Source organism: Choloepus didactylus, chromosome X (genome assembly GCF_015220235.1).
Source record: "Choloepus didactylus isolate mChoDid1 chromosome X, mChoDid1.pri, whole genome shotgun sequence".
NCBI classification, from domain to species: domain Eukaryota; kingdom Metazoa; phylum Chordata; class Mammalia; order Pilosa; family Megalonychidae; genus Choloepus; species Choloepus didactylus.
Window position 1 is genome coordinate 44,950,761 of NC_051334.1, and position 25,372 is coordinate 44,976,132.

Here is a 25,372-nt window from a genome sequence, read left to right on the forward strand (position 1 = left end):
TATCAAGTAAAGGAACCAGTATCTGTGATTGGATGTGTTGAGAAAGGAAGGTTCATGCCAGCCTCATCTCCACTTTGGAAGGGTGGGGGAAAGGGGGAGAAGCAATAAGGAGGATGTGCAACTCTCATCACCTGGCTCCCTTAGCCTATATCTTGCTGCAGCTCCCAAGCAAGGTTACAGCAGCACAGGCTGAATTTCGTATTTCTGCTATTTCTAAAGGAGAACGAAGCAGTAATTGAGCCTGAAGAGCCCTCAACGAGGCTAGCCCTTCCTCTCCTGGTCACCACCATAGCAACAAGGGAGAGAAAAGAGACCAAAGGAAGCAAGGGACAAAGGAGGTGAGCGTGCTGCTGTGAGGGGCAGTAACCTGCTGTCCCCTCCCCATATGCACACACATACACAACCGCTAAAAACTCTTAGCACCTCTTGCCCAGCTAGTGACAATGACTAAGAATGCCATATGAAAGGATCTTTTTATTTTCAATTAAGAACCACCAATATTGTAAAAATTGAGGAGAAACCACAATATAGGAAATTCAGAATGTAGTTCAATCCAATCCCAGCTATGTGCAAAAGAGTTGGTTGTTTTCCGAGTTTCTTAATCCTAAATCAATGAACAAATTCTCTACCCAGAAAAGTATTAGCCAGACACTTGTTAAGCATTTACAATTCTCTTGCTAAATAAAATAAAATCATCTGGACCTAATCTTTTTTAAAAAATGTTTTTGGCATGAAAAGGAACTGGTACTAAAATCTCTCCAAATGTCTTGGCTTGTGAGTTATAAATTCACACATTCAAGTCAAAAACAACAACAAAATACATGCTCTTTAAAAAAAGTTCAGTAATGCCAATTTCTGTTGTTATTCTCATCAGCAGAACATGCAAAGTTCCATTTCTGCACTATCAAAGTATTAACTTGAAATTTCAGTTCAGAATTATATACCTTAGAAACAAATTGCTTGTAGACATATTTGGAATAATGTAGAGAAATCAACACGGTACCTGTTTCAAATGTTTGCCCTCACCCACACATACACACAAGCTTGAGATTTGCCATTATCATCTCCTAGGATGGTATATCAACCTGCACTTTGCTCTAGTGACTGAAATGGTGCTCATTCTCAGTCCAAAGAAATCAGGTGAATGTCTTAGCAAATGATAAGGTCAGGAATGTACTATCTCCAGATTCAGTGCTCATTGGTATATCAAGCCCCTCATTCCCATCCTATTTGTGACACCACTGTTGTAAAGGCAGGAGCTGAATCCAGACTCTCGCTGCTTCACGTCAAACTGACAGTTGTTATTATCACCTCCTCTTCCTTATTGCTGAAGATCAAAAGAGCAATTTTATTGCTTGTTTAGCTCAATTAATGAATACGTGGCCAGAGACACTACGGAAACTGTGAAACGAACCCAAACTGAGAAGCAGGCTATACTCATCAGCAACAGGGATTACTGATCCCTTTGTAATCTCTCCATCACAGTCTCTTTGTTTCTTTCTAGGCTGTACTCCACAGACAAGATGCTTGACAACCATACGGCAAAAGCAGGAAGAGAGAGTGCATGGTAAGAAACCTGACAGCTCACAATGGCCACCGTGAGCTAGACGTTTATCTTTCTAGATGTGAATATAAATGTGCTAACATTTATAGCACTATTCTAAGTAATTTACAAGCATTCAACTTCTTTAATCCTCACAATAACCCTCTGAGTATGCTTTATCATTATCCCCAGTTTACACATGGGGATACTGAGGCACAGAGAGTGTAAATAATTTGCCCAAAGTCACTCAACTAGTGTACATGGTGAATCCTGGATGGGAATCCAAAGCCCTTAAGCCCTAGGCTTCACATTGCTTGTGCCCTCTTAGATAAAAGTAATAGTCCTCCCCTTGTTGAAATAATGGGAGTTGAATAGTTACTTTTGCTTTTGGCAAATGTAATAGTGAAAATAATCATCATGACCTGGAGAGGAGAGAATAGATCAGATAATTAGATCTAGACCCAATTCCTTAAAAGCTGGGTAGGTATTAGAATTGAATGCTATAGAAACCCTTGTGCAGCCACCAGCAATTACTGGGAATTAGGGGACTGAAGAGGGCAAGTTAATATTTAATATTTCAATGAACATTAACAATACTTATTTTTCTAACTACTTTTTGAGGTTAATTGCAAATTCAATATAGAATTATCTTAAAATATCATCCTTAGATATTCCTGCCTGATCAGGTTTTAGACTAGTTTGCTTATATTCCTTGAATAGTTTTTCCTCCCTTCACATCATATTTATTTTAGAAATTCATTTTCTCTTTTCTTCTTTTTTGTATTCTTATGAGAAGGCATCCGACAGATACTGTGAACCATCCCAGAGGAAATAACAAAATTGCCTCAGGTATAGTGGAATATAGAGGTCAAGACCATAAGAGCATGAAAGTAATCATCACTTATTCATAAAGCTAAATCACTCAAAAAGTAACCTCAAGTGTTCAAATTAAAAGTCATGTCAAAAAAATCCTCAAACATTTTTAAGTGAATTTTCCTCTCTGTCCAAACCTAACTTGGAAAAGTGTTGTGTTCATGATTCTTAGCCATCAACTCAATATAACAATAAGATCAGTTTTATATAATTAGTAATGCATTTAAAATCAATAAAGTGGAGAACAAAATTTAAATCAATAAAATCTAGAGAGATGTGTAGCCCCCTCCTCAAGAGAAGAATTGCTTTTTCTCTAAATAATTCAATTCAGAGCACCAATCATTAAAAAGACTCCTAGTTAAAGTCATTGGCTCATTGTAGCTGACTAGCATCTCCATTTCCAAATTTCTACTCCCTTGCCAGTTTCCATTTAGAAGCTAGAAAAGGCTAAAGACGGTACTTGTTTCTCAGCCACCTTTTTAGAAGTCTGTCTTGGGATTCTAGAAAAGCCTTCTGCTCTCTTGAGAAAAAGGACAGATGCAGGTGATGCTGTCCCTTGCTCATCTCTTCCTGCCTTGAGATGTATAAATGATGCCTGGAGCTGCAGCAGTCATCTTGGTATCATGGGTGTTGTGCCAGCTTGGATATATTATGTCCCCCAAAAAGCCATATTCTCTAATGCTATCTTGTGGAGGCAGAGATTAATCTTTTTGATTAGAGTGTGACCTCTTGATTGAACATTTCCAGGGAGATTTGACACCACCCATTCAGGGTAGGTCTTGATTAGATTATTGCAGTCCTTTAAAGGGAGCTCACACAGAGAGCAGAGAGATGAAAATGCCCCAGGACATACCAAGCCAGGAGACTCAGATATTTGCTGATGCTTTGAGATGCTAGCCCAGAGTTTGCTCTGGAGAAGCTAAGAGAGGACAAAATGCCCCAAGAGAGGCTTGCTAATGCATAGAGATGCTTAGAGATGCTTGGAGTTGTGGACAGAAGGACGTCTGGAGATGCTAAGCTAAGGACACACAGGAGCTGAGAGAGGAGCTGAAACACACCCCAGGACCAGGAGATGCCAGCTACATGCCTTCCCAGCTGACAGAGGTGTTCCGGATGCCATCGGCCCTTCTTCAGTAAAGGTATCTTCTTGTTGATGCCTTAGTTTGGACACTTTTATGGCCTCAGGACTGTAAATTTGTAACCAAATGAACACCCTTTATAAAAGCCTATCCATTTCTGGTATTTTGCATAACTGCAGCATTAGCAAACCAGAACAGGTGGGAAGGTAGGGAGAACTGCAGAAATGCTGGTTGAGACATAGCTGATCCTTTAAATGTATGCCAGCAGCCACCTACCTCCAAACTTCCTATTTGGTAAGAAAAATAAACTCCTGCTTGTTTAAGCCTCTACTGATCAGATATTTCATTATTTGCAGTAGAAAGCATTACAAAATAATACATTCAGTCTCTAAAAGCCGTCTTTAATGGCTTCTTTTACAGAATAAAATAGTTGAGTGATATAAAGGGTAATTTTCTTTATACATTAGGAAAAACAAATCACTTCTCAAACTTCAAGCAGAACAAATATTATAATTTATCACTGTCACTGACTTAAGGGATCCATTTGAGATTTAATTTTAGAATTTATGAAGAGAGCAACTGGTTCCCTTGATAAGACTAGAGGAGGAGAAAAGCTAAAGACAGCTCTGAGTGTGTGTATAGGGGCAATATATCAGGAGATAGCAGGAGCTCATATGGCCCAGTACCTTTCTTACGGATATTATAAGAGGCAAAGTCTACCTGAAGGTAAAAACAGAGTTGTTCATGGGATGGAGTTTCATGATATGTGTGTGTGTATGTGTGTGTGTTGGGAGTAGGTAGGCTGAAGTAAGCTCCTCCTAACACTCAAGTTCAGCACTCCTGTAATAACACATGGCTCATATTTTGCAAGGTGGATGTTAAACTACTGGTGCTTGAAGTCAGCCCTAGTGAGAGATTTATATCATGAAAGTCAGAAAATGCTACAAATCAGGATGCTTAAAAAAAAATAATAACACATAGCTATAGCAGCATCTGATGCAAGATGATGATCACAGAAGGTAGAAACAGAAAACCGAATGCCTGCAACACAGTACAACAACCTCAGCTCCCCAGAGCAAAGAGCCTGTGAGCTTTGGGGCCCATGGGCCACTCATGGTAACTCCCATGAATTCAAAAATCCTGGGTCAGAGTGAAGGGGTGAGATACCAGGGAGGTACCTTCCAATTACACCTGGTGAACTGCCAAAGATTGTCAGGGACAGAAGCCACAGCTGCAAGGACAGTGGACTATGGAAGACCAAGGCAGAGGTGGGAGGTGGGGGTGATTATATGATTGTGTAAGTGTGTTTTAGGAATAGAATCTGAACATCTGCAACAGCAATCCCTGATCCCACAAGGGCAAGGATTGTGATCTCAGTTGCATCAGATTTAGAAGTGGTCCACACCAAATTGTGACCTGTAAGGGCTGGCCCCCAGTGTGCCATGGGACATGCCATTCCTGAGATAAGGAACTCCACAACATCTCCATCCAAAAGTCCTGTGGGTCCTTGGGGCTTGTGGAACTTGAAAGAAATCAGGAAGGGACAATAGCAGGGTAAATTTATCCAAGACAATAATTTGTCTGTGAGTCTATTTGAAAAAAAATGCATTTTTAAAGAGTAAATCCTGCTTCTTCTGGACACCACTTAATGAAGTAGCCCAAAGAAAAGGATCTAGAGAGAATGAATAAATGAATGACAAAATGAAATTCACCCCCCTCTGTTTCCTGGATTCTGGCTGCCACCAGAGACTCCCTAAATCTCTTACACAAAATAAACACATTTTGGAGGAATAGGGAGAAGACAGAAAGGAATGGCTGCCAGGGTCAAAAGTAAGACAAGCCCCTTATGGTGTAGCCATCATACCCATTCTTTCATGCAAACCCTATTTACATGAATATAAATTCCAAGTTGGTGGCGCCTGTTTCAATATAGTTTTGTGGCAACGTTCATGTCACCAGAAAAAGTCCTTCCTAAACAATGAGGTCTAGTTAGGGCTTATTATAATCCTATATCTGATTCAGATGGATAATCATCAAGTTCATAGGTTTTAAGTGGCTCCATAAACAACCCTTCTCCAACCTTCTCAGAAGCTCCTTCAAAAGAGTAAGTTCTGAAACAGAGTGGTTGGTCAGAATGTCATAATCAAAAGGAAACTGAGCAACTTCCAGTCCAGACAAAATGATGTGGACCCGTTTCTCCCTCTTCTTCACTAAGCACAACTATAAATCCTGGAAATGGCACAAGAGGCAACCAAAGGAGGCCTCTGAAAGGTGGAAGAGGAAGAGAACTGTTCAGGGACCCCAGAAGTAGAGAAACAAAGCAGTGACAGAGAGTATTACGTCCCCACTTTATGGAAGAAGGAGTCCAAGGCCTGGCACTTCCTGACCCCCATCTAGCAACAGAAAGACAGCCCACAAAGATTCATTCCTTCCTGGATGAAATGAGAATCCCTCTAATAATATCAGATGGGCCTGGCAGCAACAGCAAGGGGTTTTAATCAGGAGCCCTGCAAACGAAGCATCCAGGCGAAGTGCTTTCCTTCCCTGCCCAGCCCAAGACTCCCCTCCACTACCAAGAGATACTGAGGCAGGCAAGCAGGTGGAGCTGGCAAGAGGGATCCAGTAATAATAAGTGACCCAGCCCGGGAAGCCTCTTGTTCCCTTCAGGCCTGAGACATCTCACTTCCACTAGAATACCCAATAGCCTGGCCTGGGTAAATATCTTCCACACTATTAGGCAGAACAAGCAGGGAAGAGTGGGAGCCCCAGGAGCATCAGGTAAGCTAAGAAGATCAAAATAACGCCAAAAAGCTCTGAAAATTAAACTCTCACTGGAACCAGAACCCATAAAAGTAGAACAGATACACATGCTAAAGCTAAACAGGTTGACTACCTGATAAAATAAATAAAATATCCATGATACAATTGAAAATCATCCATAATACCAAGAACCAAGAAAACCACAACTTGAAAGAGAAAAGACAATCAAATGGAGCCTACATTAAGATGAAACAAATGTAGGCATTATATGAAAAAGGATTTCAGAGCAATCATCATAAAAATGCTTCAGTAAAAAATTACAAATAATCTAGAATCAAATGGAAAAATAGATAATCTCTAGAAACAGAAGTTATAAAACTGAACCAAATGGAAATTAGAGAACTGAAAAATACATTTACAGAAATAAAACAATTCACTGGATGGGCTCAATATCAGAGAGATGACAAAAAGACAGAATCAGTGAACTTGAGAACAGATCAACAGATTTCCAGAAATGAACAGAGCATCAAGAACTTATGGGGCAATTTCAAAAGATCCAATATTCATATCACCCAAGACGCACAAGGAGAGGAGAAAGAGAGTGGAGCTGAAAGAGTATTTGAAGAAATAATTGCTGAAAACTCAACCAAATTTGGTGAAAGACACAAACCTACAGATTCAAGAACTTGAGTGAACCCCAATCAGGATAAACCCAAAGAAATCCAAACCAAGACACATAATAATTAAACTTCTGACAACTAAAGATAAAGATAAATTATTGAAAGCAACCCAAAAGAAATGACACCTCACCTATATGGAAACACCAATTCAAATGACAGCAGATTTCTCATCTGAAACCATGAAGGCCAGGAAAACACTAATTTAAAAATAAGCAGGACTTAATTTAAAAACAAGTAGACTTCAGAGCAAAGAAAATTATAGAGATAAAGAGACAATCTATAATGATAAAATAATCAATGCACCAAGAAGACATAATGATCCTAAATGTGTATGTGCTAAACAACAGAAATTTCAAAATACATGGAACAAAACTAACAGACTTCTTACAGTATTTGTCCTTTTGTGTCTGGCTTAATGTCCTCAAGGTTCAACCATGTCGTTGCATGTATCAGGACTTCAGCCCTTTTTACAGCTAAATAATATTCCATTGTACGTATATACTACCTTTTGTTTATCCATTCATCAGATTATGGACACTTGGGTTGCTTCCATCTTTTGGCAATTGTGAATAATGCCACTATGAACATTGGTATGCAAATATCTGTTGAAGTATCAGCTTTCAATTCTTCTGTGTATCTACTGAGTAAAGGGATTGCCAGGTCATATGGTAATTTTATATTTAGTTTCCTGAGGAACTGCCAAATTGTCTTCTACAGTGGCTGCATCATTTTACATCTCACCAGCACTGAATGAGTGTTCCTATTTCTCCACATCCTCTCCAACACTTGCAATTTTCTGTTCTTTTAATAGTAGCTATTCTAGTGGGTGTGAAATGATATCTCACTGTGGCTTTGACTTCCATTTCCCCAATAGCTAGTGATGCTGAGCATCCTTTCATATGCTTTTTAGCCATTGGTGTATCCTCTTTAGAGAAATATCTATTCAAGTTTTTTGTCCATTATTTTTTAATTGTGTTGTTTGTCTTTTTATTGTTGAGTTGTAGGATTTCTTTATAGATTCTGGATACTGAACTCTTATTGGCTGTGTGATTTCCAAATATTTTCTCCCATTGAGTAGGTTGTCTTTTCACTTTCATGACAAAGTTATTCCACACATATGTGAAGCTAGAGCAACATTCAAAAATCAATTAATGTCATCCACAATATTGATTATAGAAAAAAAATCATATGACACATCAATTTGTGCAGAATTAAGCATCTGACAAAATCTAACACCCATTCATGATAAAAATTCTCAATAATGTAGGAATAGAGGGAAATCTCTTCAAAGCTATAAAGAGCATCTACAAAAAAAAACAAGCGCTAACATCATACTTAATGGTGAAAGACTGAATGCTTTCCCCCTAAGATTGGAACAAGGCAAAAACGTCCACTCTAACCACTCCTATTCAACATGGTACTGGAAGTTCTAGCCACTACTGTAAGGTAAGAAAAATAAATAAAATGCATACAGATTGAAAAGAAAGAAATATAACTGTATTTGTAGATGATATGATTGTCTGTGTAGAAAAATTCCAAAGAATCTATTTAAAAAGACTAAAATTAGTAAGTGAGTTCAGCAAGGTCACAAAATACAAGATCAACACAAAAATCATACCTCTATATACTAACAATGAACACACAAAACTGAAATTCAAAGCATGATATCATTTACCATCATGCCAAAGAAAATCAAATACAAAACACATAGAGAATCCGTAGGTTTAAAATTACAAAATGCTGACAAAAACAATCAAAAGTGACCTAAAGAAATGGAAAGGCATGCCATGTTCATAGATTGGAAGACAATATAGTAAAGATGTCAATTCTCTCCAAATTGATTAAGAGGTTTAATTCAATTCCTATCTAAATCCCAGCAAGGTTTTACATAGACATAGACAAGCTTATACTAAAATTCATACGGAAAGCTATAGGCCCTAGAATAGCTAAAACAACCTTAACAAAGAATAAAATGGGAGGAATCCTCTACCCAATATTAAGGTTTACTATATAGATTAAGTAATCAAAAGAGTGTGGTATTGGCAGACCAATAGACACATAAATCAATGGAACAGAAAAGAGAATGCAGAAATAGACCCACACAAAATGCTCAACTGATTTTTAACAAAGGTGCAAAAGCAATTCAATAGAGGAAGGATAACGTTTTCAACAAATGATGATACTGAAGCAGCTGGATCTCCATAGGGAAAAAAAAGAAAACAATGAACCTCGACATAAATCTCACACATTGTATAAAAATCCATTCAAAATGAATCACAGACTTAAATATAAAATGTAAAACTATAAACTTTTAGAAAAAATAATAGAAGAACATCTTTGGGATCTAGGTCTAGGCAAAGAATTCTTACACTTGACACCAAAAGCACAATCCTTAAAAGGAAAAATTGATAAATTGAACCTCATCAAAATTAAAAACATTTGCTCTGAGAAAAACCCCATTAAGAGGATGAAAAAACAAGCTACAGACTGGGAGAAAGTATTTGCAAATCATATATCAGACAAAGGACTAGTATCTAGAATATATAAAGAATTCTCAAAACTTAACAGCAAAAAAAAAAATTCAATTAGAAATAAGCAAAAGATATAAACAGACATTTAACCAAAGAGGATACACAGATGGTAAAGAAGCACATGAAAAGATATTCAACAAGTTTAGAGCCATACATGTCACCAGAAAGAAAGCTGGAGGTTAAAACATGGGAATGTATGTTTAAAACAGTAAATCTTGTGGTGGACAATGACTGTGATTAACCGTACAAATATAAAAAAAAAGTTCTTTCATGAACTAGAACAAATGTAAAACACTATTACAAGGAATTAATAATAGAGGGGTGTATGGGGAAAACGTACCTATTGCAAACTATGGACTATAGTTAACAGTAATATCTTAAAATTCTTTCATCAACAGTAACAAATGTACCACACCAATACTATGGGTCAATAATAGGGGGGATAAGGGATATGGAGTGCTTTGGTTTTCTATTTTTATTTCTTTTTCTGGAGTAATGAAAATGTTCTAAAATTGACCATCGTGATGAATGTGATGATATTGTGAGCCACTGATTATATATTTCGGATGGTTTCTATGGTATGTGAATATATCTCAATAAAATTGCATTTAAAAAAAGATATTCAACATAATTAGCCATCAGAGAAATGCCAATTAAACCCATATGCCTACCAGAACAGTTACAATAAAAAAGAGTGACACCACCAAACGCCGGCGAGGACATGGAAAAACTAGAATGCTCATACATTGCCAGTGGGAGTGTAAAATGGTACAACCACTCTTGAAAACAGTTTGGTTCACACAAAAACCTGTCTGCCAATGTCCACAGCTTTATTCATAACAGCCAAAAACAGGAAATAGCCCAGATGCCCTTCAATGGGAAAATGGTTAAACAAACTGTGGTACACACATGAAATACTACTCAGCAATAAAAGGGAACAAACTATGGATTCTGCAAGGAATCATGCGCAGCGAAAAAGTCAATCCCTAAAGGCTACATATTTTTATTATTCCATTTTATGTAACATTGTAGAAGTGACAAAATTTTGGAAATAGAGAACAGATCAGTGGTTGCAGGAGGTTAGAGATGGGGGAGGGGAGTAGATGGAAGGGAGACAGGTGGTTATAAAAGGGCAATAGGAGGGACCTTTGTTGTGATAGAACTGGTCTGTATCTTCACTGGTGGTGGTCAGAGGAACCTATGCATGTGATGAAATGTACAGACTAAACACACACACAAATGAGTACAAACACAACTAGGGAAACATGAATAAGAGCAATGGATTATATAAATGCCAATATCCTGGTTGTCATAACATACTATAGTTTTACAAGATGTCACCATCGGGGGAAACCAGGTAAAGGGTACCCAGGATCTCTCTATTATTTCTTAGGACTGCATGTGAACCCACATATGCGTCAACAAAAGTTTCACTTAACAAAAAGGGGAAAGAGAGGATCTACTTTCCTTGGTCACTGAGGAGGTTCCACTCAGGTGGCTCTCAAACAGTATATGACCATGAACACAGCTGAGCAAAATGAACAAACTCTAACAAATGATATGAATATCATCCTATAAATGATTTTTAAAAACCAAACATCTCTGTTACAATCTGATAGAATGGTATGTTTTCAATCACCAAGGTCATGTGAAGAAAGAAAGGTAGTCTAAATAATGGTTAAGCCAAATGAATTGACCCAAATCCCCACCACCACCACCCCAAAAATCTAGCAGCTGTGATGATTCCCTCCTTTGGAATTCCAAGCACATAGTTAAGAAAGCAAAGAATTTGTTTGGTCTTCAAAAGGCCAAGCTGGTCACTTTTTCACAATGGTGTTGCCAGGCTGAATTTGGGCATCCTAGAGCCTAGCTAATAAAGAAATGATAATACCCACCTTCCACTTCTCTTTGCTTTGGGAAATACTCCCTAAAAAGTTGGCCCTTCTCTTTCTGCAACCATAGGAACAGAATAAACTCCCAGGAAATGCCCCCAAAATCCCTTTATACAGTGTGCACTATGAGGGTATCTGGAATCCTGTTGTTGGAAAACCAGAATCCTGGTCTCCTAAGGAGTTCTGACTGATAACAAAAATCTGCTGCTTCCAAAAAAAAAAAAAAAAAGGAAGCCAGAATGGATGCCAACAAGCAAAAAAGAAATGTCCCTCCAGCATGGCACAATAGGCCACGGTGAGGCTTTGAGTCACACCTTGCATAGTGACATCATGCTGCCCTGGCTACTTTGTATAAGCCAGGCATCCTGAAAGGCTTATTACCTATTTCAGCCAGAAAAGCAAATGACTTCCTTCTTCCTTTGTGTTCACTGTGGCTAAAATAAGAATTATTTTATTCTGCAGCAGCCGTACCAAGGCATAAGCATGAAGTTAATTCCGGATATGATTCTCTCAAACTGTTTATTTCCCTCTAGTTATTAATCGTGATTGCTACAGATAGAGACCAACAATGGACAAACACCTATTAAGAGCCTGCCCAGCAAAAGCAAGGCACTGAGCTAGGGACAGAGGGCAACCCAGAGAGCAATCAATCACAGTTTCTCAGCCAGCTGCAGACTACCATGATCACATATAAAGAACACAAAACACAGCATAGGAAATAAGGCAGCATGTGAGTCGTCCGGACAATAGGGTTACATAGAGGGAGAGATAGGTCCTGCTGAGCTGATCAGGGAAGGCTTTAATAAGGAGGAAGGATTAGAGCCCATTTCCAAGGGAAGGCTAGAATCTGCACAGGGAGAGGAAGAAACCTGAGGATGCTGTCAGGAAAGGAGGCAAATCAACCAACATTTCAGTGGAAAAGTACAAAATATGAATGCAAAGGACAGACAATGAGCACACTGATCTAACCAGAGTAAAAGGTTTGCTTTCTATCAGGGGAAATAAGATTGTTTAGGAAGAATGATACTGTTTGAATCTTTTTCAATGATGATGTATTCAAGTACTACTTGTATAATTCAAAAAACCAAACTTTTTTAAGAGAAAGGTATGCTAAGACTGAGAAGAGCATCCAGATTCATATATTGAGTCTCTTTTTTAAATTCAGTTTTATAGAGATATATTCACATACCATACAATCATCCACAGTGTACAGTCATTCACAGTACCATCATATAGTTGTGCATTCATCACCACAATCCAGATATTGAGTCTTGACTGGTGTGTCCGACAAAGTTTATTGGCTCCCAACAGCCATCATTAACTCCCTTTTCTCTCCCCCACCTCCAAAAATAGTGAAAAATCAAGGTAAATTCCTGGCACCCCTTGTAGCAAAAGTTAGCCATGTTGCCCAGTTTGGGCTAATAAGATATAAGGGGAGGGAAGTGGTGACAAGCAGCACCGAGGAGGGGTGGACAACTGGGGCAGGCCACACAGGCTGCGGCCCAGGCAGAGCCAAGGACTAAGAGCCACCATCAGGCTAGGCAGGGCCGCCAGCCCCATTGGGCCTGCGGGGATATCGGACTACACGCGCTGCTAGGGCGTCAGCCCGCTTTCCCCAACGCGAAGCTCCTCAATCCGGACGATGATTAACTTGAAGACCTTCAAGAGGCATATACACTCTCCTTTAAGGAGTTTCTGAAAACCAAGAATCTCAACCTGTCAAAAGAGAACCCGACCAACAGTAGGATTTATTCAAAGGAAGCCATTAGGCACTCACTGGGGCTCAAACACAACTCCTCAACTGCCCAGACGGTGGGGGATGCCCTGGAGTAACAGCAACCAGTTTTCGAAGATCCAACAGGGGCAGGCGACCTCCTGGACCAGGATGAGGATGACGGGTGGAACGGGGCCTACCTGCCCACGGCCATGGAGCAGACACACTCACCAAGGGTCGCTGCCAGTACCTCACCCTGCAGCACTTATGTGTCCGTTTTCTCCAACGCAGCGGAGCTGGCCAGGCCCAAGTCTCTCCCGGCGTGGACCCTGAATGACACTGACTCACCGCGTGCTTCCCTGGGGTCTCCAGCAAGCAGTCCCAATGCAGAGTTCACAGCCCACAGGAGAGTCTGTGGTAGACCGGCACCCCCTGACACTGCAGCTAAGTTAGGAAGCACTAAAAGATGAAAATTGTAAGCTAAGAAGAAAGCTGAAGGAGGTTCAGAGCTTCTCTGAAACTCAAACAGAAATGATGAGGATGCTTGAGTGAAAATTAGAAATAAAGATGCTGAAGGAGGAGAGCAACTACCATGACCTGGAGTCAGTGGTCCAGCAGATGGAGCAGAACCTCCAACTGATGACCAAAAGGGCTATGAAGGCAGAAAATCACGTCATGAAACTGAAACAGGAAATAAGTTGGCTCCAGGCCCAGGTCTCTAACATCCAACGAGGAAACCAGGCCCTGCTATCCGGCTATGGGGCCAACTTGACCATGGTGAAGCAGAACACAGACTTGGACTTGCAGAACCTCTGCGTGGTCATGAGCAACGCACAATCTACAATAAAGCAGTTGGTCTCTGGAGCACAACACTGAATCTTGTCACTGAAATTCTAAAATCTGTAGACAGAATTTCTTAAATTAAAGACAGGAAGGAGGAAAAAGAGTCTTCAGAATGCTGGAAATGCTTCCAACCTAAAGCTCTGTTTGCCTCCTGCAATCACTACTTGCTTTATTTAGAAGTGCAATTGTGTCGTTAAAGATGCAATCTTCCCCTGTAATAAAAATATTTATCATGAGATACTAATTTCATGACCTAAAATGGTATCATTAGCCAATTGCAATCCAGGGGCAGCCATGTACATGAGTTGTACCACTAGTTTATATGAAATTCTTGTTGGTCAACTGTCTTATTTTATTGATTCTAATAATCTATTGGAAGAAATGTTATAAAAGCCAGTGATTTAAAAAAATTTTTCTAAACATGAAAACAGCAGTTCTGAATAAGTGCTTTCTGAATAAGTGCTTTCCATTATTTCCCCAGAACATTAGTTGTGAGAGAAATTCAATTAATTTAATAAGTGGAGACAAACAGCAAGTTAGCCGGAACACAAGGTATTGACTTGTGCAGGGATTTGTGCCTTATCATGCCTACTTGGTGTTTCCTCTGACCTGCCAGTTCACTCGTGGCCTTCACAGGCGTGGCTCCAACAGGCTGCATCTCTGTGGATTTTGAGCCAACACTTGGTGTATGCTGCCATCCTGATCCCCACAGGGACCGAGTCACAATGATCCCATGCCATGAAGCTGATTAAATGCTCCTCTCTTATAGGCTGTCAGTCTTTCAAAAATCTTCTTTGGGCTGGGGCAGACTACTAAAAGAGTTTTCAAGTTGCATTTTGTACAGTGAGGATTAGGACTTAGGAACTTCAATCCGTCAGCGCCTTCCGGGTGGGCAGGAGACCTTCCGGTGCCTTTCGGAGCATGCTCTGATGTACTAATGAGGGCGTACCATGCACTGTGCATCTTCTCAACTGGTTTCTGCTAGATGTTAGTTTTTTTAAGTAAATTGCCCTTTTCCCTCCTGTCCAAGTTGATAGCTTTCCTATTTAATAAATTCTAACATTCATATACACCATTCCCTTTTTCTTTCCTGACGTTGCCAGTTCTTAGTGCTTGAGAATCATGCTGCTGTCATCAAATGCTAAGGCCTGCCTCTTGTCACAACTGGGGATTGGTGTTGGCCAGTGAGCCGTATTCCCAGGGCCCACGGGGTCAGATGTAGGCTTGGCCCCTACGTGAGGGCCTGGCCGTGGCAGCCAGCACACTGTCAGCACATCAGCCACACAGCTGCACATTTTGGAGTTGGATGGATTGGATTCTAGCATGGGAGCCTTCTTTGACTTGTGGTTGAGTTTTGTTGTTACTGTTTAATTGAGATATAATTCACATAACATAAAATTTTCCATTTAAAAGTGCAATTCAGTGGTGTTTCATATATATTATGTTGTCTAACCATCACCACTATCTAATTACAGAACCATGATCGAATTTCCACCACCCCAAAAAGAAACCCCATATCCATTAAACTGTCACACCCTATTTCCCCCTCCCCAGCCCCTGGCAATCACCAATTTCCTTTCTGTCTCTATGGATTTCCCTATTCTAGACATTTCACGCAATATGTAAAAAAAAAAAAAAAAAAAAAGATATAAGGGGGAACCTGCTGGGAGGCTCCTTGGAAAAACTTTTCCCTCCCTCCCCTTCCTGCCTCTCTTCAACATGGTTATGAGAAGTTGTGATGACTGGAACTGAGGCAGCCATCTTGCAACCATGCGGTCACAAGTCTAAGGATGAAAAGCCAACATTCTGAAGATGGCAGGATGGAAAGATAAAAAGAGCCAGAGTCCTTTATGACACTCATCAGTCACTGTGTAAACCTGAAACAGCTGCACCTCCAGAGTTCTTGTGATCTGAGATAATTATGCTTAAGCCACTGTTAGTCAGGTATTCTGTTATTTACAGCCTAAATTATCCTGTGACATAGCTATAAAGTTCATGGCAGAATGTAAAAATGACCAAAATCAGATGTTTGAGCCCTGAATAGGTAAATTGACTCTAATTAATGAACCCCAAATTAACATTTAGGAATAGCAATGGAATATCATGCCATTTCTAAAGTGTGAATGGCAGCTTCCAGAAGTGGATTCAAGGATATTTCAATAGTTACTGGGAAAAAAGTGACAGAATATTTTAAATCAAAAGCATCCTGGCACAGTGGACATATATTGTTTTGTCTGCACAGCAACTCCCCACCCTCAATCCCTTTCTTTGGCTATTTATTTATTTATTTACTTATCCCCTTTATTGAGATATAATTTATCATAAAGTTCAACTATTTAAAATGTAAAATTTAGTGATTTTTAGTATATTTACAGAGTTGTGCAGTCATCACCGTAATCTAATTTAAGAACATTTTCATCACCCCAAAAAGAAATCCCATCCACACTTGTTAGCAGTAACTCTGCATTTCCTCCATTCCCCCACCCAACCCAATGCAACCACTAGTCTACTTTCTGTCACTACAGTTTATCTATTCTGGACATTTCATATGGATGCGATCATATAATATGTGGACTGCGTATTTTTAACATAATGTTTTTGAGGTTCATCCATGTTATAGCATGTGACAATACTTCATTCCTTTTTATTGATGAATAATATTCCACTTTATAGATAAAGCACATTTTATTTATTCATTCATCAGTTGATGGACAGTTGTTTCCACTTTTTGGCTACTATGAATAATTCTATGAACATTCATGTCCAAGTTTTCATTTGGACATGCCTTTTCATTTCTCTTGGATATATTCCTAGGAGTGAAATTGCTGGGTAATAAGGTAACTCTATGTTTACCCTTTTGAGGAACTGCCACACTGTTTTCCAAAGTGTCTGCACCATTTTACATTCCCACCAGCAATGTATAAGGGTTCCAGTTTTTCCACATCCTTGTCAACAACTGCTCTCCGTCTTTTCCATTATAGCCAACTTAGTGGGTGTGAAGTAGATTCTCATTGTAGTTTTTATTTGCATTTCCCTAATGACTATTGATGTTGAGCATCTTTTCATGTGCTTATTGGCTATTTGTATACTTTCTTTGAAGAAATGTCTGTTTGGATCCTTTGCCCATTTTTTTTCCTGTAATTTTTTTTAATTCAATTTTATTGAGATATATTCACATACCATGCAGTCATAAAAAGCGTAAATCAATTGTTCACAGTACCATTATATGGTTGTGTGTTCATCACTGTGCCAATTTGAATGTATTATGTCCCCCAAAACACCATTATCGTTGATGTAATCTTGTGTGGGCAGATGTATCAATGTTGATTAGACTGTAATTCTTTGAGTGTTTCCATGGAGATGCGCCCCACCCAACTGTGGGTGATGACTCTGATTGGATAATTTCCATGGAGGTGTTACCCCATCCATTCAGGGTGGGTCTAAATTAAATCACTTGAGCCATATAAATGAACTGACAAACAGAAGGAACTCAGTGCAGCTGAGAGTGACATTTTGTAGAGGAGCTACAGCCAAGAGGGACACTTTGAAGAATGCACAGGAGCTGAGAGAGGAGCTGCAGATGAGAGACAGTTTGAAGACGGCCGTTGAAAGCAGACTCTTGCTCCGGAGAAGCTAAGAGAGGACAAATACCCCAAGAGCAACTAAGAGTGACATTTTTGAGGAACTGCAGCCTAGCGAGGAACGTCCTGGGAGAAAGCCATTTTGAAACCACAACTTTGGAGCAGACGCCAGCCACATGCCTTCCCAGCTAGCAGAGGTTTTCCGAACGCCACTGGCCATCCTCCAGTGAAGGTACCTGATTGTTGATGCATTACCTTGGACACTTTATGGCCTTAAGACTGTAACTGTGTAACAAATAAACCCCCTTTATAAAAGCCAATCCATTTCTGGTATTATGCATTCCGGCAGCATTAGCAAACTAGAACAATCATCAGAATTAATTTTTGAACATTTTCATTACCACACATACAAAAGTAATAAGAATAAAAATTAAACCCTTTGCCCATTTTTAAATTAGGTTATTTGCCTTTTTATTGTTACATTGTAAGAGTTCTCTATATATTCTAAGTTTAAGACCCTTATCAGATATATGATTTGCAAATATTTCCGCCCATACTCTGGTTCAACTTTTCATTTTCTTGATGGTGCCTTTTGAAGCACAACTTTGGCTGTTTTTTGCAGCATCATTTGTAATAGCAAAAGACTGGAAATAACACAATTATACATCAAAAGGAGATTGGTTAAATAAACTATGGTCTGTCCACACAATGGAGTATGTACTATGAAGCTTCAAAAAGGAATGAGGAATGGCTTTATATACAAAAAAGAAGTGATCTCCAAAATATACTGCTAAAAGGAAAAGCAAGGTATAGGAGAATATATACAGTATGCTACCATTTATTTAATAAATGTGAATATATTTAAGAATTTGCTATTTTAAAAACCAAAGAAGAAAGGAAGAATAACCCAAAACTAGTTTTTTTTTTAAGTTACTTATGAAGAGAAGGAGGGAACAAGATTAAAGGGATAGGGATAAAAGCTAGACTTCTCGGAATGTGCCTTGCTTCATATATTTGACTTTGAAACCACATAAATGTTGTATATTAAAATGAAACAGAAATTTTTAAAATTAAAAAGCAAAAGCAAAACAAGACAAGCGAACCTAACCAAGTATTGAGTTGGTGCTTTAACCATACTGTCAGAAATCATTTCAAGTAAAATTAAAACCCAATAATTTGTCTGTACATTCCTAATGGATGTACCCTAAGAACAAAAACAATTATAAAGAAATCTTAAACTATTTTCAAAAATCACATTGTTAATATTATCATTAATCAAAACTATTACATATATACTATTATATGTACTATTATATGTAGATATATACTATTTATCTTAGAAATAAAGCAAGTAATTATGGTAAATATGAATTATGAATATTTCATATAACTCATTATGAATCAAAAATTTCAATATAAGTAAAAGATAAATATAAAATCAAAATTAAATAAAAACCATTTAATTCTTCATTTGAATTAGAAACATCAGTTTGAAGTCATGTTATATTTTATCTTTTAAAATATATACATACTTTCTAGCTTTGTTTTAATAGAATGAAAATACAAGCTACAACCTGGAAAGAAATATTTGCAAGCCACATATCTGACAATGGACTTGTATCAAGAATATATAAAAAGCTCTTTTGAGAGCTCAACAGTAAGGAAACAAACAACCCAATTAAAAATGGGCAAAAGACATGAGCAGATAATTTATCAAAGAGGATATATAGATAGCAAATAACAACAAGAAAAGACGTTCAACCTCATTAGCCATTAGGGAAATATAAATCAAAATCAAGATGAGATACCATTGCACACCTATTAGAATAATTGAAATAAAAAATACTGGCAATATGAAGTGCTAGTGAGATGAGGATGCAAAGCAATTGGGACTCTCAGACATTGCTGGTGGGAATGCAAAATGGTACAGCCACTCTGAAAAACAGTTTGTAAGTTTCTTATAAACATACACCTACCATACAGCCAGTTCTGCATTGATATAAAAGTTGAGTATTCTGCCATTCACAGGAAAGCTATGACCATTTTGCTACAATTCTCAACTTCTTACAGATGGAAGCAAACCTTTTCTTGTTTTACAGATTTAGAGGAAGGACAGAAATCTTCTCATTTCAGTTCAAAATGAAATCCGTGTGCTTATCTCATTTGACCCAGAACTGAGTATTTGTGCAGCAAAATACAAACACAGGTTTCACATTGAAGAGGTAAATTTTGTTCTTTTTAGTTAAAAAAAAAAAAAACTTTTATGTATATATAGGTCTATAAAAAGATCAAGATATATAATAATTTTGTAACTGCCTATATTTGAGTCTAATCAGATCAGTCAGTAAAAATAATTACTTTTTAAGTATCATATAAAATTGTCTTAGGTCATATTTTTTTCACACTGCTTTGTCTATGGTTTTAGTAGCTTTACTATTTAATACTGTCAATATATTTTCATGTTGTAAATAGCATTAATTAAAATGAATTTACAACCTTTATTTAAATTAAATCTACTGAACCTAATTTTAGAAAAAATAAATCCCATCTTGGATTAAAAATTATTTAACAGAAATTTTTTATGCTGCCTTATGAGTTTTTAAAATGTATGAAAAGGAAAGAAAGGTAAGCCAAGATTAACTGTTTTTATTTTTTTCCCAAGAGAAGCTGGCTAAAAAGTCACTTTTAGTTTTAAATAGGGAAGTAAACTACTTTTCCTCATACCACATACCACATATCATACCCTATTAGCATTCTCTATAATAGAAACTATGAGAGGACTTTTAGGCCTACTTGGATAAGGTAAAAAGAAAAAAGAATTCAAATAGGAAATTTTACAATAAGAAAAGAAAACCTGAAGTTTCCTCTATTAAGCGCCTCACCTGCATTAGCACTGATATCCTTTGTGGGATATCAACAAAAAGAGTAAGCAAATAAATTGGCCAAAATCAACAGATTTACAGAAAATTATAATTCTTTACTCAAAAGAGACAATTATCACTGGATTATTATAGCTACACCTCACTGAGCACACTCATGTACCATGAGCTGTAGATATAATTTTTAGGCAGGAGTTCCCTGAGACCTGAAAATCATTTCAAAGTTTCCTCCAGGGTGAAAAGTCTGAGAAAGTCTGACCTGGCTCTTTAGAGGCTTCCTTCCTGCCCTTGAAGTTGAAGATGTGCATTTAAAACACTGAGGCAAGAATTGGTGGAAATGGCTATAGTGATAGTGTTTCTCAAACTTTCTGACTGCCATCAGAATAACAAATATATTTTAGTGTACCTCAGGTCACAAAGTCACTTAAACACATACACACACGAGAGAAACAAAAAGTTCGTGAAACAATCTTCTTCTTTCCAAGCATAATACACTCAGATATTTTATTCTATTCTTTTCCAGATCTTTCTTCCTTTTTTTTTTTTTTTTAAAAAATGCTGGTCATGACCCATCAAACTGATCTCACAAAGTGAGTGACAAACTCCCAAATTTATGTGGAGAAAGGGGCAGGTAAAGTTGAATAAGTACTTTGGACCTCATGCATGCTATTTCAAGTCAATAGAATTGACCACTAGGAACATAACCAGGTATCTGAAGGCAGGATTTTAGAGCAGGATAACCCTCCACTATACAAATAAAGCAATTGCTTTGCAATCATATTTATCACTGAGCTTAATTTAAATTGTCTTATCTAGTATCACATGATGAAGTCAATATGCATACTGTGTATTATTCATAGTGGCTACTTCAGTTGCTTTTCATTTAACTCACTGGTAAATTTCCTAAAGAGCAATCTTCCCCTGCCAATGTATTTTTCTCTATATATTATTATGTAGGCTTATATTAGTTTGGATAAAAACCGATAGCAAGGTATTACCTCTCACCTTTATAAGAGAGACAGATTCTGAATTCCTGTTTTATTTTACTGTTGTGAACTCGGTTTTCTCTCTTCTTAAAAAAAATTTGCTTCGCTATAAATTAAATGATGCACTATTTAAACCAAACCCTCTTATGATGGTGGCAAGGTAGCTTCATATAAAGCATGGAGAGAGTGAGCTGCTCATTATTCATTAGAGACATTCAGGATCAGCTACACAACCATCTGTCCAAGATGCTGTAAAGACAATTTTCAGCTTTTGACTGGAAATGTCCCTTCTAACTTTAATATTCTATCATTCTGACAATATGCCTGAGATTCTCTTAGCTCAATATGAATCCAACATTTAAATTTTTGGAAAATGATACCGTGTGTCTGGAATTTAGTTGTGGGATCTTTCAATTAATTCACATCAAAATAATTTTAATGTCATCAGTGGTACAAATGCTCACACGTTAGAAAGCACAATAATTATATTTCAGAGATATAAATACAGGTTGCACATCACCTAGCTGTGTACAGAAATCAATCTATTGCTCATGACCGGATACCAACAGCTAAGTAAGGGATGAAAGAAGCTCCTTTTTAATTTCTAAGAAAAAGCAATAAAGGTGGCTTGTGTCATAATTTTAAACCCAAACAACCAAGTAATTTTACTATCTACAGGAAGCCAGGGTTTTCCCATTGATGACAGTTCAATTCAGCAAGCAAGTCACTGTAATAGGCATTGTGGGGAGATAAGAAGTCAAGATTTGGTTTTTCTGACTTTCTAACTATTCGATCCCAAAGATCATCCCATCTGTTAACTAAGTAAAAGTTGTAAAAACAAATACTAATTTTTTGGCAATACTCAGCACATTTAGTACCAAAGCTAATGCAACAATTTTTAAAACGCAGCCACTTGATTTGGGCACATACTTGGACACTCAACAAATAAATACTAATTGGTTGAATGACAGCCCAAGGTAGCTATCTAATTAATATACTCTTCATTCTCTAAACAGACACACACACATACACACACACACACACACACATACTCTTACTGGTCTCAGGAATAAAGTAAATAATTCTTTGGGTTTTTTTTAGTACACTAATGAGTGTAGAAACAAACCTACAGGCACTTGATTGATGACAAAGGTGGCTCTGCAGAGAAGTGGAGAAAGGGGGACCTTTTCTAAAAATGGCTCTAAATCAACTGATATCCATACAGGAAAAGAATACCACCTGAACTCCACCTCTTCCATACACGTACACAAAATGTCTTCTAGGTTTATCACAGATCTAAAGGTAAAAACAAAACAAAAAAATTTCCAAAAGACAACACGGAAAAATAGCTTAGAAAGGACTAACGTAAAGGAAAAATTATTCATCAAAAAAAACAATAGAAAACTAGACAAGGGACAAACAAGCATTCCACAAAGAGAGTATCCAAATGACCAACAAATGTATAAAGTATGCTCAACCTCATTAGGAATCTGGAAAATGTGGATTAAAACTACAGTGTTGTGCTACATCCATCCACCAAAATAAATAAAATCTAAATGACTAACAATATCAAATGTTAGAAAGAATATGGAACAAGAGGAACATAAAATGCTGGTGGGAATTTAAATTGGTATAAGCACTTTGATAGTGTGTACCAAAGCTGAACATATGATATCATATTATCTAGCAATTGTACTAAAAGGCATGAATAAGAATAGAGCAAAACTATTCTTAATAGTCCCAAACAAGCCAAATATCTATCAAGAATAAAATGTATATACAAATGATATCATTGTTCACAAAGTGGAATACTACAGAGCAATGAAAATGTACTACCTGCCTCTACAGATAGCCACATGAACAAACCTCACAAACATAATGTTGGGCTACAAAAGCCAGTCACAAAAGAATAAACACCAGATGTTTCCATTTATAAAAAGTTCAGAAGCAGGCAAAATGTAACCATAGTGATAAAATAGTGGTTACCTTTGGAGAGTAAGGATAGAATAATGAACAGGGAGGATCATAATTAGGATTGTCAGAAAAAATATGACACCCAGTTCAATCTGAACTTCAGATAAACAACAAATGATTTTTAATATAAGTATGTCCCATGCCATATTTGGGACATGTATTTTTATTTCCTAAATCTGGCAACCCTAGTTATGGGTTATACTTCTGAAGTACTGATAATGTACTATTTCTTGAAGTTCATTTTGTGATCATCCATTCTGCATTTTTCTGTACATATATTATACTTCACCATAAAAGAAGTTAAAAAAAAAAAGCAAAAGTACACTCAGTACTTACAGCCTTGCAAATTTTAAAATAGCTCATCCAACCACTGTTTTTCCTTCCCACTCTTAATGTTCCATGTGAAAGCTGTGACACTTCTGCAGGAGGTGGGCATCAGTAATCTGAAGTGTTGCTTGGCCAAAAATCATGGGCTCTAGTTTCAATTTTTATTAAAAATCATTTTTACACAGCATGCTTCTTTCCTCCTGGAATCTTTTTTGTTATGCCCTGCCTCTCTGGACCCATTCTTATTTGAATGGCTGGCTTAATCCTACCAAAGGCCAAGGCTATGCTGGAGCGCCAGCCTCTACCCAACAGCCAAGAAATGCCCAAACCAGTGCAAGTCAGACTGAGCAGCCCACATGTGGGGAGTCAGAATCTAGTAGCTTGAGGCTACAATGAAAGTGGGTACTCTAGGGCTAACAACTTGGATACACTGTTGGGAATATATAAAGCTGAATGCTTCAATTGGCCACCTGCTTTCTAAATTTATCAGAGGTTTAAGCAAATACCTTGAGTGGCTCCATCTAGTTCCCTCTCATTGGTCTTTTACTTACCTTGTCCTGCAGACTCAACTGGCAAACCCAAGTAAAAAGTAGAGACCAATGCAGACAAAAGCCCCAACCACTTTTCTGCTGCTGTTTAAATAAGGTGCTATTTATTGGCAAAAGTTCATCAATGCCCGGGGACTTTTGTTTTGTTTTGTTCCTTCATCTTCCTTTGAAATGAACCCTCCCAATTCTAAATAAAGAAAAATGTCTCCATATTTGGGTGCCTCACTGCCCCAGCCCCCTTGAAAGTGCCAGTTTGCTTTGCTTTACTAACAGAAACTATATTTATCTCGTTCACACAGTGATTTGAGGAAAATGATTAGGTTCTCTGGGCTGTGGGGCTGTGTAGCTTTGGGCCAGTGAGTGTCGTCGCTCTGTACCTCAGTTTCCTCAACTGTAAAATGGGAATAAAAATAGCACCTAATTCAGAGGGCCGTTGGGAGCATCAAATGCCGCCTAAGGCGATTAAAGCACAGAGCCTGGCACACCTTAAACGCTCAACAGTTATTATTAAGTATTATCCTCATCACTAGCATCGTCTACCTTCAACGGTCCTGCCACCTGTAAGGACTCATGTATCTAATGTAGGAGAAGCTCCCAGATGCAGCTGGGGGAGTTGGAGGGTGGCGGGGAGGCGAAGAGGTAACAGTTCCACCAGCCTATGAAGTTTGGTCCAAGTTGAGGCAACCCACAGGAGAAGAACCGGCGGCAGGAGGCCTGGGCCAGACCTCTGACCTCGGACGCCCGAGCTACTCACGTTGCGGTTGAAGCTGTTGCCGGGAAGCAGCGGCAGGGTCGTAGCTCTGAGCGTCGGCGGGTCAAGAAGACAGTAGAGGGGCGGTCAAGCAGCGGCCGCCTAAGACCGCGTTGTTTGGCCCATCCGTTACCTGGAGACGCGAGGCGGTGTCACGGAAGAGGCGGGGTGGGGGCGAGACTCTGGGCGGGGCTTGCGGGGGCGGGGCGCGAACCTCCCCCCCCCCTGCGCTCACCCCCCACCCACCCACACACGCGCTCAGCGGGGTGCAAATCTCCGGAGTCTTTTCTCTATACATGCTTTGTGCACACACAAAGGCTGACAACCGCACCGCTCCCCGCCCCCGCCGCTTTCTGGTTTAACCCTTTTATAGATCCCAAAGCCTTGCATGTACTTAAGCACCTTCAGTCC

The 25,372-nt window shown here is 38.5% G+C and overlaps 2 protein-coding genes across 4 annotated transcripts in view; one reads left to right on the forward strand and one right to left on the reverse strand.

The window, feature by feature from the left end:
- EFHC2 (EF-hand domain containing 2) overlaps window positions 1–25,372 on the reverse strand; it is a 343,223-nt gene that overhangs the window by 225,500 nt on the left and 92,351 nt on the right. For 2 of the 3 annotated variants that reach the window (XM_037822348.1, XM_037822346.1), the window contains exon 1: window positions 24,965–25,104. The exons of the other annotated variant lie outside the window; for it this stretch is intronic. The gene's annotated coding sequence lies outside the window, so the exon portion shown is untranslated. Of the gene's footprint in view, window positions 1–24,964; window positions 25,105–25,372 lie in introns of those variants that run through there. 3 annotated transcript variants of the gene reach the window in all.
- Window positions 13,640–13,948, forward strand: LOC119523538 (endosome-associated-trafficking regulator 1-like). The gene has a single exon (XM_037822351.1). The coding sequence runs from the start codon at window positions 13,640–13,642 to the stop codon at window positions 13,946–13,948; it is 309 nt and encodes a 102-aa protein (XP_037678279.1).